The 16054-nt window shown below is 43.3% G+C and overlaps 2 protein-coding genes across 7 annotated transcripts in view; one reads left to right on the forward strand and one right to left on the reverse strand.

The window, feature by feature from the left end:
* Window positions 1–4777, reverse strand: part of ferry3 (FERRY endosomal RAB5 effector complex subunit 3) — a 75516-nt gene extending 70739 nt beyond the window's left edge. For 4 of the 5 annotated variants that reach the window (XR_010977649.1, XM_068059093.1, XM_068059094.1 and 1 more), the window contains exon 1: window positions 4683–4776. The gene's annotated coding sequence lies outside the window, so the exon portion shown is untranslated. Of the gene's footprint in view, window positions 1–4682 lie in introns of all 5 variants that reach the window. The other variant, XM_068059096.1, reaches the window with a different exon arrangement.
* A 134-nt stretch (window positions 4778–4911) lies between these two features.
* The window catches only part of rad51ap1 (RAD51 associated protein 1), a 94115-nt gene continuing 82972 nt past the window's right edge, over window positions 4912–16054 (forward strand). The window contains exon 1 of one of the 2 annotated variants that reach the window (XM_068059097.1): window positions 4912–5061. In XM_068059097.1, coding sequence (XP_067915198.1) covers window positions 5042–5061 — 20 coding nt within the window. In that variant the 5' untranslated portion in view covers window positions 4912–5041. The remainder of the gene's footprint in view (window positions 5062–16054) is intronic. The other variant, XM_068059098.1, reaches the window with a different exon arrangement.

Genomic DNA, 16054 nt, shown 5'->3' on the forward strand with positions numbered 1-16054 from the left:
GCGGTTAGAGTACACTTTTGCAATCATTCCCAATAACGGAGTTTAATAGGGAAGTTTAACGTGTTATGATTTATTTGACAACAACTATTACAGTGAACATCAATAAAACAACAGTTTCCCTGCTTTCCAGTGCCTTAGTCAAGGAGCCGTACACCCCTGTATTCAATGTATAGTAATTACAGCACAGGCCTGCATGTTATTGCTACCTCTTCAACTGGAGTTATTTAATCTAATCCTATTTCCCTGTTTCTTTCATAACCAGCCTTTTTGTTCAGCTTATGAGTCGGAGTACTAGAGAGTAAGAAAGTTTTTTTAAATTCATTCATGGGATGTGGCCAGGCCAGCATTTATTGCCCATCCCTAATTGTCCTAGAGAAGGTGGTGGTGAGCTGCGTTCTTGAACCACTGTTGTCCATGCGAGGTAGGTACACCCACAGTGCTATTAGGAAGGGAGTTCCAGGATTTTGACCCAGCGACAGTGAAGGAACAGCGATATAGTTCCAAGTCAGGATGGTGTGTGACTTGGAGGGGAACTTGCAGGTGGTGGTGTTCCCATGCATTTGCTGCCGTTGTCCTGCTAGTTAGTAGAGGTCACGGGTTTGGAAGGTGCTGTCTAAGGAGCCTTGGTGCATTGCATCTTGTAAATGGTACACACTGCTGCCACTGTGCTTCGGTATTGGAGGGAATGAATGCTTGTGGATGGGGTGCCCATCAAGTGGGCTGTTTTGTCCTGGATGGTGTCGAGCTTCTTGAGAGTGTTGTTGGAGCTGCACCTATCCAGGTAAGTGGAGAGTATTCCAACACACTCCTGACTTGTGCCTTGTAGATGGTGGACAGGCTTTGGGGAGTCAGGAGGTGAATTATTCGCCGCAGGATTCCTAGCCTCTGACCTGCTCTTGTAGCCATGGTATTTATATGGCTACTCCAGTTCAGTTTCTGGTCAATGGTAGCCCCTAGGATGTTGATTGTGGGAGACTCAGTGATGGTCATGCTATTAAATGTCAAGGGGAGATGGTTAGATTCTTTCTTGTTGGAGGTTGTCATTGGCTGGCACTTGCATGGTGCGAATGTTACTTGCCACTTATCAGCTCAATCCTGGATATTGTCCAGGTCTTGCTGCATTTCAACAGAGACTGCTTCAGTACCTGAGGAGTCGCGAATGGTGTTGAACATTGTGCAATCATCAGCGAACATCCCCACTTCTGACATTATGACGGAAGGAAGGTCATTGATGAAGTAGCTGAAGAAGTTTCAGAAGTATGGACAAGCAAGACCTCTACCAACTAGAAGGACAAGGGCAGCAAATGCATGGGAACACCACCACATGCAAGTCCCCCTCCAAGTCACACCATCCTGACTTGGAACTATATCCCCGTTCCTTCACTGTCGCTGGGTCAAAATCCTGGAACTCCCTTCCCAACAGCACTACCTAACACCTACCTCCCATGGACTGCAGTGATTCAATAAGGTAGCTCACCACCACCTTCTCAAGGGCAATTAGGGACGGGCAATAAATGCTGGCCTGGCCAGCGACACCCACATCCCATGAATGAATTAAAAACAAACAGCAAGAAGGTATTTGTCGACAAGGGAGGAGGTCTCCCACATTCTACTCGCCATAAACCTTAAGTCATCCAAAACCCTGCTGCCTGTGTATTAACTCGCACTAAGTCCTATTCCCCTATCCCCCTGTGCTCGCTGACCTACAACGGCTTCCAGTCAAACAGTGTCTTGATTTTAACATTTTTGTCCTTGTTTTCAAATCCCTCCATGGCCTCACCCCTCCATATCCCTGTAATCACCTCCAGCCCCACAACCCTCCGAGATGTCGGCACTCCTCTAATTCTGGACTCTTGAGCATCCCTGATTTTAATCACTTCACCATTAGTGGTGGTGCCTTCAGTTACCTAGGCCCCAAGCTTTGAATACCCTCCAGACACCTCTCCACCTTGCTTTCCTCCTTTAAGACACTGTAAAAACCTACCACTTTGACCAAGCTTTAGGTCACCTGACCTAATATCGCCTTTTGTGGCTCAGTGTCACACGTTTTATAATGCTCCTGTAAAGCACCTTGGGATGTTTTATTACATTAAAGGCACTATATAGATATAAGTTGGTGGTTGTTGAAAATGGGAGAGAAGCTGCAGAGTGACAAGTAGTAGCTTACCCATGGACAATGGGAAAAGGACTAAATCAACAGCTGAGGGAACATGCTTTCTTTCTAGTGCGGGAAAGAACAGCCACCTATCTTCTTCTTTGGCTTCCTTGTCTCGAGAGACAATCAGTAAGCACCTAGAGGTCGTCAGTGGTTTGTGGAGCAGTGCCTGGAGTGGCTATAAAGGCCAATTCTAGAGTGACAGACTCTTCCACAGGCGCTGCAGATAAAATTGGTTGTCGGGCCTATTACACAGTTGGCTCTCTCCTTACACTTCTGTCTTTTTTTCCTGCCAACTGCTAAGTCTCTTCGACTCGCCACTCTTTAGCCCCGCCTTTATGGCTGTCCGCCAGCTCTGGTGATCACTGGCAACTGACTCCCACAACTTGTGGTCAATGTCACAGGACGTCATGTCGCATTTGCAGACGTCTTTAAAGCAGAGACATGGACAGTCGGTGGGTCTGATACCAGTGACGAACTCGCTGTACAATGTGTCCTTGGGGACCCTGCCATCTTCCATGCGGCTCACATGGCCAAGCCATCTGAAGTGCTGCTGGCTCAGTAGGGTGTATATGCTGGGGATGTTGGCGGCCTCGAGGACTTCTGCATTGGAGACACGGTCCTGCCACCTGATGCGAAGGATTCTCCTGAGGCAGTGAAGATGGAATGAGTTGGGACGTCGCTCTTGACCGACATACGTTGTCCTGGCCTCACTGCCATAGAGCAAGGTACTGAGGACACAGGCTTGAAACACTTGGACTTTTGTGTTCCGTGTCAGTGCGCCATTTTCCCTCTTGGCCAGTTTGGACATAGCAGCAGACGCCTTTCCCGTGTGCTTGTTGATTTCTGCATCGAGAGACAGGTTACTGGTGATAGTTGAGCCTAGGTAGATGAACTCTTGAACCACTTCTAGAGCGTGGTTGCCGATATTGATGGATGGAGCATTTCTGACGTCCTGTCCCATAATGTTCGTTTTCTTGAGGCTGATGGTTAGGCTAAATTCGTTGCAGGCAGCCGCAATCCTGTCGATGAGTCTCTGCAGACACTCTTCTGTGTGGGATGTTAATGCAGCATCGTCAGCAAAGAGGAGTTCCCTAATGAGGACTTTCCGTATTTTGGTCTTCGCTCTAAGACGGGCAAGGTTGAACAACTTACCATCTGATCTTGTGTGGAGGAAAATACCTTCTTGTGAAGACTTGAACGCATGTGAGAGCAGCAGTACAAAGAAGATCCCATACAGTGTAGATGCGAGAACACAGCCCTGTTTCACGCTACTCAGGATAGGAAAGGGGTCTGATGAGGCACCGCTATGCTGAATTGTGCCTTTCATATTGTCATAGAATGAGGTGTTGATACTTAGTAGCTTTGGTGGACATCCGATCTTTGCTAGTAGTCTGAAGAGACGTCTGCTGACGAGGTCAAAGGCTTTGGTGAGATCTATGAAAGCAACATAGAGGGGCATCTGAAGGGTGACCCAAGAAGGGTCACTGACCCGAAACGTTAACTCTGCTTCTCTTTCCACAGATGCTGCCAGAAAGAAGGGTCACTGACCCGAAACGTTAACTCTGCTTCTCTTTCCACAGATGCTGCCAGACCTGCTGAGTGATTCCAGCATTTCTTGTTTTTATTTCAGATTTCCAGCATCCGCAGTATTTTGCTTTTATTATAGAGGGGCATCTGTTGTTCATGGCATTTCTCCTGTAGCTAGCAAAGGGAGAACAGCATGTCAATGGTAGATCTCTCTGCTCGAAAGCCGCACTATGCCTCAGGGTATACACGCTCCGCCAGCTTCTGGAGTCTGTTTAAAACGACTCAAACGGAGACTTTCCCCACTATGCCGAGCAGGGAGATTCTATGGTAGTTGTTGCAGTCACCGCGGTCAACCTTGTTCTTATAGAGGGTGATGATACTGGCATCGCGCATGTCCTGTGGTACTGTTCCCTCATCCCAGTACAGGCAAAGCAGTTCATTGAGTGCTGGGAGTATAGCAGGCTTGGCACTCTTGATTATTTCAGGGGTCATGCCATCCTTTCCAGGGGTTTTTCTTTCTAGTGTGGGAAAGAACAGCCACCTATACCAATCTTAAAGCAGCCCTACTCTCCACAATTCTTCCTGTTGTCAATTTATTTATTTATAACATATATGTAGTGTGGAAAGCTGCAACTCCTGTAGAAGTGGTCTCTGACGTAGGAACTACTTTACAAAGCTAGAACGTCAGGTACAAATCTGAACAGTAGTTATCAACAACCAAAACACCCAGACTCCAGTGGTACATGTAATTAAGACCTTTAAAAACACTCCATATTGTTTTATATATTATATTATTTTCCTTATTCTTGGCCTTCACACAGCAAAGGTGCACCAAAAGAGGACACCCCACCTAAATGGATTGTTTGCTGCGTGTCCATCATCTTTCGTAGATGGAAGGATACCAATCATATTATTTTCCTTATTAAAATATTGAACAAAAGGTACAATTAAAATTAGTAACTATACAGATGTGACATTTAATAAATGTGACCATTACCTTTAGCTGAAGCCCTCTAACAGCTTCCCCAGCAACGGAAACCAGCTGCAGTGCAGCTTCTCAAAAAAAAAGCAGCCTCCAATGGCGGATTCGCTGAGCTACAATCTAAATATGTACAACGGGATAACTAACTCAGCTGTTTATACTTAATATGTCTGAGTATTTTTCTAAAGTTATTCATGGTTTATTCTGTAATTCTTTCTCGAAGAAGTGTGTTTAGCCGGAATGGCGAAAGTGTGGCTGGGAGCTGATGCGTGCTGTGAGGGTGGCGGGTGCGCGGGCTATTGAGCGGTTTGTTTATTATTTTGCTGCAGTTTGATGGTTTCTACCCAAACCTCAGCTTTTCTGAAGCAGCTGTGATGGCCAGGCCTGTTAGGACGTAAGTATGACTGGGGAACATTGGGAAATGGGGAAGGGAGAGAGAGAGAGACAGACAGACAGACAGACTTGGGCGAGGGGGATGGAGTATTGGGAGGGGAAGCAGGCGTGAGAGCCAATTTATTATAGTGCAATACATTTGTAATAACTTCTGTGTGCAAAAGTTTCTGTTACACGTGATTAATAGAGAGGTTGTCCCTTCAGTATCTGCCAGAATTTGTTGTTTGTAGCCATTGTCCCCATCTCTCCAATCCATCCATCAAGGAATAGAATGATAGAGTCATTACGACACAGAAGGAGGCCATTTGGCTCATCAAATCCATGCCGGCTCGCTGTAGAGTAATGCAATCAGTCCCATTCCCCCGCTCTGTGCGAGTTTATTTAAGTGCCCATCTAGTTTACTTTTGAAATCATTCATTGTCTCTGCTTCCACCATCTTCGTATGTAGTGAGTTCCAGATCATTATCAGTCATTCTTCCTCACATTCCCCCTACAACTCTTGTCCAAAACCTTCAATCTGTGTCCCCCAGTTCTTGTTCTATCAGCTAATGAGAACATCTTTTCTATATTTACCTTATTTAAACCTGGCATAATCTTGTAAACCTCAAACTCCTTTGCTCCAAGGATAACAACCTAAGCTTGTAGCTAAAATCCCTCATCCCTGGAGCCATTCTGGTAAATCTTTTCTACACCCTCTCAATGACCTTCACATTCTTCCTTAAGCGTGGTGACCAGAATTGAATGCAATCCTCGAGTTGTGGCCTCACCAGAGCTTTATAAAGGTTCAGCATAACTTCCCTGCTTTTGTATTCAATGCCTCAACTTTTGAAGCCCAAGATCCCATATGCTTTGCTAACCTCTCTCTCAATATGTTCCTGCACACTCTTTAGAACTGTGCCACTTAGTCTATATTGCCTCTCCCTATCCCTTCTGCCAAAATGCATCACCTCACACTTCTCTATTAAATTCCATCTGCCACTTGTCTGCCCATTCTGCTAGTCTAAACATCCTTTCGCAGGCAGTTCATATCATCCTCACTATCCGCCACACCTCCAAGTTTGGGATCATTGGCAAATTTTGAAATTTTACTCTGTATTCCAATATCCAAGTCATTTTTAAAAAATATATATATAGCAAGAAAAGCCATTGTCCTAGCACTGAACCTTGGGGAACCCCACTGTCTACCATCCTCCAGTCTGAAAAACAACCATTTACCACGAGTCGCTGTTTTCTGTCCTTAAACCAATATTTTATCCAAGCTGACACTGACCCTCCTATTCCAAGAGCCTCAATATTGTAAACCAGCCTTTTGTGTGGTAATTTATCAAAGGCTTTTTAAAATCCATATAGACACCATCCATTGCTTTCCCTTCATCAACCTTCTCTGTTACTTCAAAGAAAATTCAAATAGATTAGTCAAGCGTTATCTGCCTTTTACAAATCTGTGCTGGCTCTCTTTAATGAATTCAAATCTCTCCAAGAGCCTGTTTTTTTCCCCCTGATTATTTCTAAAGTCTTACCCACCGCTGCTGTTAAACTGACCAGCCTGTAGTTGCTAAGACTGTCCTCAAACCCTTTCTTGAATAAGGGTGTCACATTTGCCACTCTGCAATCCTTTTTCACCTCCCCTGTATCTAGGGCAGATTATGGCAAGCCCTTCCGCTATCCCCACTCCCACTTCATTTAGCAACCTGGGATGCAGGCCATCCGACCAGGTGACTTATCCACTCTAAGCATAGCCAGCCTTTCCAGTACATTCTTCCTATCAATTTTCACACCATCCATAACCTCTACCATCTCCGCTTCGACTAATATTTTGTCAACATCCTCTTCCTGAATAAACACCAATACAAAGTGCTCATTAAGTTTTTCATATATATGTATGTATACACCACAAAAAGAAAAGGACCTAGTCCTTAGTCCTTCCGATCCCCAATGGAAACAGCCTTCCAGTTACAAAAACATTGTCAACCATTACCCTTTGCTTCCTAAACTGAGCCAATTTTGGATAAAGCTGCCATTTTCCCTTGGATCCCGTGAGTTTTTAATTTTCTGATCTGTCTGCCATGTGAGACCTTGTCAAAAGCCATGTAGCCTACATGAAATATGTGCTACCCTCATTGATCCTCCTTGTTACCTCCTCAAAAAATTAAATCAAGTTAGTCAGACAAGGCCTTCCCTTAACCAATCCTTGGTGACTGTCTTTGATTAATCCGTGCCTTTCTAAATGACAATCTATACTGTCCTTCAAAATTTTTTCCTATCATTTGTCCACCACCAAAGTTAGGCTGACAGGTATGTAATTCCCAGGCTGGGTTAGCAACAAAAAGTCAGACAGCCAGTTATTTGCAGCACTGAATAATAGTTACTATGAAAGTATTTGTGATAAAGATGTAGTAACTGGTGTTACGCAGGGTTCTGTGCTGGGGCTGATCTTATTTACTATACAGATGAATTATCTGGAATTAGCAAGCAAGAACAATTGACACAAAATTGATGAGTGTGGTAAATTGTACTGTGGATTGTGAAAGACTAGAAGGACATAGATAGGTTTGCGGATAGGTGGAAAATGCAGTTCAATGTAAAAACCTGTGAAGTCCTATGTTTTGGAATAAGATTGGAAATATGTTTTAAATGTGTAGGTTTTGAATCAAGTAGAGGAGCAGATGTGCAGATTCACAGGTTCTAAATGGTGAACCATTTAGGATTCCACTTTTGTCTTTACTACTTTATCCATTTGGCTTCTGTATGTAGAGGCATAAGATACATAGCAGGAAAGTGATGATAAGTATGTTAGGCTGCAGTTGGATTATTGAATGCAGTTGTGAGCATGTTCTTGTATGAATGCCATAAATCAATGGATAAGGTGCCCCATAGAATCACTAGGGGCATTACTAGGGTTGAGCAGTGACGGTTGTGAAGAGAAACCTGAGAACTTGGGCCTATTTTCCCCCTAGAGTCAAGAAAGTTAGGAGGTGATCTGCTCAAACTCTTCAGGGCTATGAAGTGCTGTGGTAGGGTAAATAGCACTGGGTGTTTCCATTGGTCAGTAAAATAACAGGTCACAAATTTAAGATAACCAGAAAAAGAATTAAATGAGCGGTTGGAAAATATTTATTTATACAAAGGGTACCTACAATATGGAATTCTGTACTACAAACTGTTATTGAAGGAAATTTCATAAATTCTTTTATAAGGGAACCATAAAAGTTTATGCAGAGGAAGAGGCTTATTGTGCCTGCTGACTGTTTTCAGAGCAATCTAAAACTAATTCCTGCTTTCTGCCCGATCCTGTATCTTCCCCTGCTTCAAATGTATATCTGTACTTATTTTAAGAATAAAGTGGGCTTTTCCTTATTCATTCACAATGATAAAGCATTCCATGCTTTCATAATTTTTTTTCAAAACCTTTTAATTCTGTTCTTGGCTTTCTCAGCCCCAATGGAAATGGTGGCAATACCTTTCTTTAGTCAATCCTCGTAACTATAGTTTCCCATTCCTGGTATCATAGTGTTAAATGTACACTGTAAGCTCTCAAAGACTTTATTATCTTTTTTCACATTGGGGTGTCCTAATTATTCTGTGGCCCTGTTCCTATTTTCTATGTTTATGTTTCTATGTTTCTAATCATTGGGTTGGAGGAGCCCGGCACATAAGTGCAAAAGAAAAGGCTGAAGTATTTGCGATGGTCTTCAGCCAGAAGTGCCGAGTGGATGATCCATCTCGGCCTCCTCCTGAGGTCCCCAGCATCATAGATGCCAGACTTCAGCCAATTTGATTCACTCCCCGTGATATCAAGAAACAGTTAAAGACACTGGATGGAGCAAAGCAATGGGTCCTGACAACATCCCGGCTGTAGTACTGAAGACTTGTGCTGCAAACTAGCCATACACCTAGCCAAGATGTTCCAGTACAGCTACAATACTGGCATCTACCCGAGAATGCAGAAAATTGCCCGGTATGTCCTGCCAACAAAAAGCATAACCAATCCAATCCAGCCAATTACGGCCCCATCAGTCTGCTCTCGATCATCAGCAAAGTGACGGAAGGTGTCGTCGACATATGCTATCAAGTGCCACTTAAACCACAACAAGCTGCTCATTGATGCTCAGTTTGGGTTCTGCCAGGGCCATTTGACTCCTGACCTCGTTATAGCCTTGGTCTAAATATGAACAAAAGAGCTGAACTTGAGGTGAGGTGCGATTGCCCTTGATATTAAGGCAACATTTGACTGAGTGTGGCATTAAGGAGCCCTAGCCAAATTGAAGTCAATGGTTGTGGTTGTTGGAGGCCAATCATCTCAGCCCAAGGACATTGCCGCAGGAGTTCCTAGGCTTGTGTTTTATGCCCAACCATATTCAGCTGCTTTATGAATGACCTTCCCTCCATCACAAAGTCAGAATTGGGAACGTTTGCTGATGATTATAGAATGTTCATTACCATTCGTAACTCTTCAGATACTGAAGCAGTATGTGTCCATGTGCAGCAAGACCTGGACAATATTCAGGCTTGGGCTGATAAGTGGCGAGTAATATTCGTACCACACAAGTACCAGGCAATGACAACCTCCAACAGGAGAGAATCTAACCATCTGTCCTTGGCATTCAAAGGCATTACTATCCCCCACTATCAACATCCTGGGGGTTACCATTGACCAGAAACTTAACTGAAGCAGCCTCATAAATACTGTGGCTACAAGAGCAGGTCAGAGGCTGGGAATTCTGAGGCGAGTAACCCACCTGCTGACTCCCCAAAACCTGTCCACCATCTCCAAGGCACAATTCAGGAGTGTGATGGAATACTTTCTACTTTCCTTGATGAGTGCATCTTCAACATTACTCAGAAGCTCGACACCATCCAAGACAAAGCAGCTTGCTTGATTGGCACCCCATCTACCACCTTAGGCATTCACTTGCTCCACCACCAACGCACAGTGGTGGCGCTATGTACCATCTACAAGATGTATTTCAGCAACTCACCATGCATCCTTTGACAGTACCTTCCAAACCCACAACCTCTTCCACCTAGAAGGACAAGTGCAGCAGATGTGTGGGAACACCACCACCTGCAAGTTCCCCTCCAAGCCACACACCATCCTGACTTGGAACGATATTGCTGTTCCTTCACTGTCAGTGGGTCAAAATCCTGGAACTCCCTTCCTAACAACTGTGGGTGTACTCGCACCAGATGGACTGCAGTGGTTCAAAAAGGCAGCTCACCTACACCTTCTTAAGGGCAATTAGGGATGGGCAGCAAATGCTGGCCTTGCCAGCGACACCCACATCCCATGAAACAAATTTTTTAAAAGTGCATTGTTACCTGTTTACTCTTGTACTCAATGTCCGTGTTTCTAAACCCCCCAAAAAACTGTTTTGTGGCTTATGTCACGGACTTGTAATTATTTTTCTCCTCTGATTAAAAACAGTGTGTGTGCCCTTAAGACTGTTAAAAACAGCGCACTTTTAAGGGAGAGAAGGTTCTGGAGACACAATGTGCCACAGCTGCATTTTTGTTACCTTGGGCAACAGCAGGAGAGAGAGAGGTTGCATGGTAATGTTTCCACTTGACTATATGTGGAACTGGCTGAAACCAGGTAGTTTAGAGAGACGAATTGCAGAGAAAGGAGCTGTTTATTCTCTCTCAGCAAAAATTCTGCAAGGAGCTACAAGTCAAGCTAATTCCCTAAGTAAAGAAGAAAAGCCTTTTTCAAGAAACCGCTTGTATTGTTATGCTCATCATTCAAAGAATGCTTGCTGCAGCTGAAGAGTTGAATGCCTGTCTTCTGAAGGACTATTTTCATGAAGTCTTCACAGAGATTTGGAGTGACCTTAGGTTATTTTTCACATTAGAAGACCTCATCCATCAGGAACGTAACCTACAAAAATTTACTTATTTTATTTATTCTTAGGAGACAGCTAATTTTTAAAAACTCCACTTTTAAACCCGGTTATCTGTTAGTTTTTGAGTGTATGAGTGTGAATGCGGGAGTTAGGTTAAAATAAGAAGTTATAAGACATAGGTTTATCTTAATAGTGTTTAATATTTAGATTTTTTAATAAATAGTTAATTTGTTGTCTAAAGATGCCTGGTTTGGTCTGTTTCATTCTGGGTTACTAGAGTGTTTAATTTGGCTGTTTTCCGATTGGGTGTGAAAGCTTAATAATATGCTGCAACCTGTGGAGTGCTGGGGCTAAATTGACAGTGCATTGCTCCCATCGCGGTCGTAACACTTAATCTACCTGGACTCACTTTTATGTAATTATGTGTTGTATCCCTAGGTGTCTGTGTTCTCTGCACCCTTCAGCATTTTCCTGTTGCTTGTTTATCCATTCAGAATTCTTTATTTCACACATTTCCGCATTGAATTGCATCTTTCACTTGTCTGCCCATTCTGCTAACTTTTTACCTCCTGAAGTCTCTTACAGTCTCCCTTGCTGTTTGCTATGCCCTCAACTTTTGTGTTTTCAGCAAATTTTGATACTGTGCTCCCTGTGCCCAATATACATAATCTATGTTAGTTGATACCCTGTGATGTTGCCAATGGGAATGCAAAACCAAGTGTACTCTTCACGTTAAGCAGGATTATGGGGCAGGGAATAATTGGAATAGGACGAGGGATGACTACTACATTACAGATCAGAGAGGGAAGGTACTGCAGGGCAGGGGGAAGGTAGAGTGGAGTTAGAGTGGCATTTGACTATCTTTTAAACGGCAACATTTCAGTCTCTGAATGGACTTCGATTGATGCCCCAGTCCACAAAGCTAGAGTAGGACTCTGTCGTAGAGGAAATGTGTGTGTTACTAGATCCTGTTTTGCTGTGCCACCTAGTGGACAGAGTACATTAGGTTATCAGTTGGTTTTAAACAAATATATTTTATTTTTTGTTTTTAATTTAGCTTTTTTTTTTAGAATTAGAACATTACAGCGCAGTACAGGCCCTTCGGCCCTCGATGTTGCGCCGACCTGTGAAACCATCTGACCTACACTATTCCATTTTCATCCATATGTCTATCCAATGACCACTTAAATGCCCTTAAAGTTGGCGAGTCTACTACTGTTGCAGGCAGGGCGTTCCACGCCCCTACTACTCTCTAGTAAAGAAACTACCTCTAACATCTGTCCTATATCTATCTCCCCTCAACTTAAAGCTATGTCCCCTCTTGTTTGCCATCACCATCCGAGGAAAAAGACTCTCACTATCCACCCTATCTAACCCTCTGATTATCTTATATGTCTCTATTAAGTCACCTCTCCTCCTTCCTTTCTAGAGTTATGCATGATATTTCTTGGAATGTCTCGAAACAGTTTCTGTTTCATTGATACTAATGACTATCAGCCACATCTTCTCAAACGTTGTCTTCTGTACAAGCATACTTTCTATTTTATTTCCGTAAGTAGCATTCCTGCTCCAAGGAAGAAAAATGCAATTTTCATCTTACACTGGTGCAATGCTCTTCCATAGTTTGTGACATTTCAGATTTCAATCATTACTGATTCAAGACTGCATGCATTGGAGCTGAGTACAGATTAGCCATGATCTAATTGAATGGCGAAATAGACTCGAGGGGCTGAAAGACTTACTCCTCTTCCTACATTCCTATGAGCATGGGAGCTTCCCCTTTTCTGTCCTATGGATGAGCTTTAAAGTGTTTCTTCCCTTGAATTCTGCAGAAGGTTTTGTTTTTCTCTGTTTTATAACAGTGGAAGATTGTCGGTTTTAGAGAGGCCTGAGGCCTACAATTGGTGACAAGTGATACCTTGCCTGTTTACATACCCAGTTATTTGGCAAGTTGTAATCCCAAAAACATGTAGAAGAAATGGGGAAGCCGGGAGTTTGCAGAGAAAAAAAGACATTTGGGGTTTGGCTGCATGCCACAAGAGAGTTTTTAATAAAAGGATTGGTAAACAAGGAAGTACAGTTGAGGCTTTGAACACCATTCATGAGAAGCCAAAGCTTTCAATGTGCAATATGTAAACAATGGGTTAAATTTAAATTCTTTCACTCTCTTGTCATCCATATATTTTTATGTATAGTATTGTTTTTAATTTTGTAATCAATGTAATATGTATGAATATTTTGTATATAGATATAATAAAAATATGGACTTTTATGCTTGTGAGTATCCATTTGTATGCTGGGGAAAGGTTCTAATTATTTTGGAGACTGGCAGTGGATGTATCATGAAGCAGGGAGCTGTGGCAAAGTATTTTTATATGGAAAATTTGTTCTTAGCGGGGGTTTAATGACTTTGGGGTTTATTTAGTGACTTTGGAGTGTGAATTTGTATGTGTGACTGGTGAGGGGAGGAGGAAAGTTGGGGTATCTGGCTTCAGTGGTGGAAAGGTATGAAATGTAATTGGAAAAGGGAGGGAAAAAGGGAAAGCAGAGGTTGGTGATGAATGGAAAAGAGGTTGGTGATGGCAGCAGTTTGAATGATGGGGTGCAGCAAAGGTTTGGCTGGCAAAGGAGGAAAAATGTTAAGGTTGCAGATAGTTTGGTGGTGAGAACAAAAGTGATTGGTGGGATAAGGAGAGGGTGATGTTGAAGGAAAGTGGTGAGGGAAGGGGTATGAAGGAAAGTTTTTTTTTAATCATAAGCACTGGAGGAGACAGTATTGGAAGGGTATCAGAGTGAGAGAATTTGGGCAAAAGGGTTTATAGATGTAGAGGAAATGGGGAAGATATGGGTATGCAAGTAGTGGAGGAGTGGTATGTTAGGAGGCATTCGTGGTGAAAGAGGAGTTACAGGGTTAGGCAATGGTGGGAGGAGGGCTACAGAGTGTGGTAGTGGTAGTGCCAGGATGAGCGAGAAATGAGTCTGGTGTGGGGTTTAGCAGTTGTGGAGGTTTTTTCCAATATGTGAATACTGGAAAGTTTTAAACTACAAGATCTGATATAATCTAGGTTAAGAAGGTTGGTTGTAGAGACCCAAAATATCACAAATATATCAAAAATATCCTAAACTGAAGCTGAGTGATAGGATCTCACTAGGGTCATCTAGATAATCTAGATAATATAGAATATATGTTGTTTATTTGATATTTCTGTACTGCACCAATCATACTTTTTGTAAATTTATATGTAGTTAACTTCTTTAAAATTAAATTGATGGTCTTCTGATTGAAGATGTGGTTTAGGTTATTATCATGGCAAAAGCAATCTGATTATCACTTGATCAACAAAATTCAAGTTTCTAATCAAGTATCAAAAGACAGGGTTTTTCAGAAATCTTGAAATGAGATATCAGATTATTTTATTGTTGTTAGCACTGGTATATTATGAATTCCAAAATGACAAATCATAGAATCTTATAGCACCGAAGGAAGCCATTCCAGCCATTATGCCTGTGCCAGATTGCAGAGCTCTGAGTTGTAGAGGGATCTGGGTGTCATACATGAATTGCAAAAGGTTAGTATGTAGGTTCAGGAAGTAATTAGGAAAGCTAATAAAATGTTGTCGTTTATTGCAAGGGGAATTGAATACAAAAGTAGGGAGGTTATGCTTTATTTATACTGGGCATTGGTGAGACCACATCTAGAGTACTGTTCACAGTATTGGTCTCCTTATTTCAGGAAGGATGTAAATGTGTTGGAAGCAGTCCAGAGAAGGTTTACTAGATGAATACCTGGAATGGACTTTTGTGTTCCATTCCATTCCATGAACACAAAAGTCCGAGTGTATCAAGCCTGTGTCCTCAGTACCTTGCTCTATGGCAGCGAGGCCTGGACAACATATGTCAGCCAAGAGCGACGTCTCAATTCATTCCATCTTCGCTGCTGCCGGAGAATCCTTGGCATCAGGTGGCAGGACTGTATCTCCAACACAGATGTCCTCGAGGCGGCCAACATCCCCAGCTTATACACACTACTGAGTCAGCGGCGCTTGAGATGGCTTGGCCATGTGAGCCGCATGGAAGATGGATCCCCAAAGACACATTGTACAGCGAGCTCGCCACTGGTATCAGACCCACCAGCCGTCCATGTCTCCGCTTTAAAGACATCTGCAAACGCGACATGAAGTCCTGTGACATTGATCACAAGTCGTGGGAGTCAGTTGCCAGCGATCGCCAGAGCTGGCAGGCAGCCATAAAGGCGGGGCTAAAGTGTGGCGAGTCGAAGAGACTTAGCAGTTGGCAGGAAAAAAGACAGAAGCGCAAGGGGAGAGCCAACTGTGTAACAGCCCCGACAAACAATTTTTTCTGCAGCACCTGTGGAAGAGTCTGTCACTCTAGAATTGGCCTTTATAGCCACTCCAGGCGCTGCTGCACAAACCACTGACCACCTCCAGGTACTTGCCCATTGTCTCTCGAGACAAGGAGGCCAAAGAGAGAGAATGAGACCTGGAATGGGTGGTTTGTCTTATGAGGAAAGGCTGGACAGGCTAGGCATATATCCGCTGGAGTTTAGGAGAGTACAAGGTGACTTGATTGAATAAGATATAAGATCCTGAGGAGTCTAGACAGGGTGGATGTGAAAAGGATGTTTCCCCTTGTGAGAGAATCTAGAACTAGGGGTCCTTTCCTTTTTGGCCTCCTTGTCTCGAGAGACAATGGGTAAGCACCTAGAGGTGGTCAGTGGTTTGTAGAGCAGCGCCTCGAGTGGCTATAAAGACCAATTCTAGAGTGACAGACTCTTCCACAGGCACTGCAGGTAAAGTTGGTTGTCCGGGCTGTTACACAGTTGGCTCTCTCCTTCCACTCTCTTCCTCAAAAGGCAGTGGAAGCAGAGTTTTTAAATATTTTTAAGGCAGATGTATATAGATTCTTGATAAGGGGGTGAAAGGTTTTCGGGGGCAGGGGGAATGTGGAATCGAGGTTACTGTCAGATCAGCCATGATCTTATTGAATGGCGGAGCAGGCTCAAGGGGCCAAGTGGCCTACTCCTGCTCCTAATTTGTATGTTTGTATGAACCCGCTCATTCCCTGTAGCCCTGCAAATTTTTCCCTTTCAAGTAGTTATCTAATTCCCTTTTGAAAGTTACTATTAAATCTGCT

This window comes from Heterodontus francisci, chromosome 27 (assembly GCF_036365525.1).
Source record: "Heterodontus francisci isolate sHetFra1 chromosome 27, sHetFra1.hap1, whole genome shotgun sequence".
Classification (NCBI taxonomy): domain Eukaryota; kingdom Metazoa; phylum Chordata; class Chondrichthyes; order Heterodontiformes; family Heterodontidae; genus Heterodontus; species Heterodontus francisci.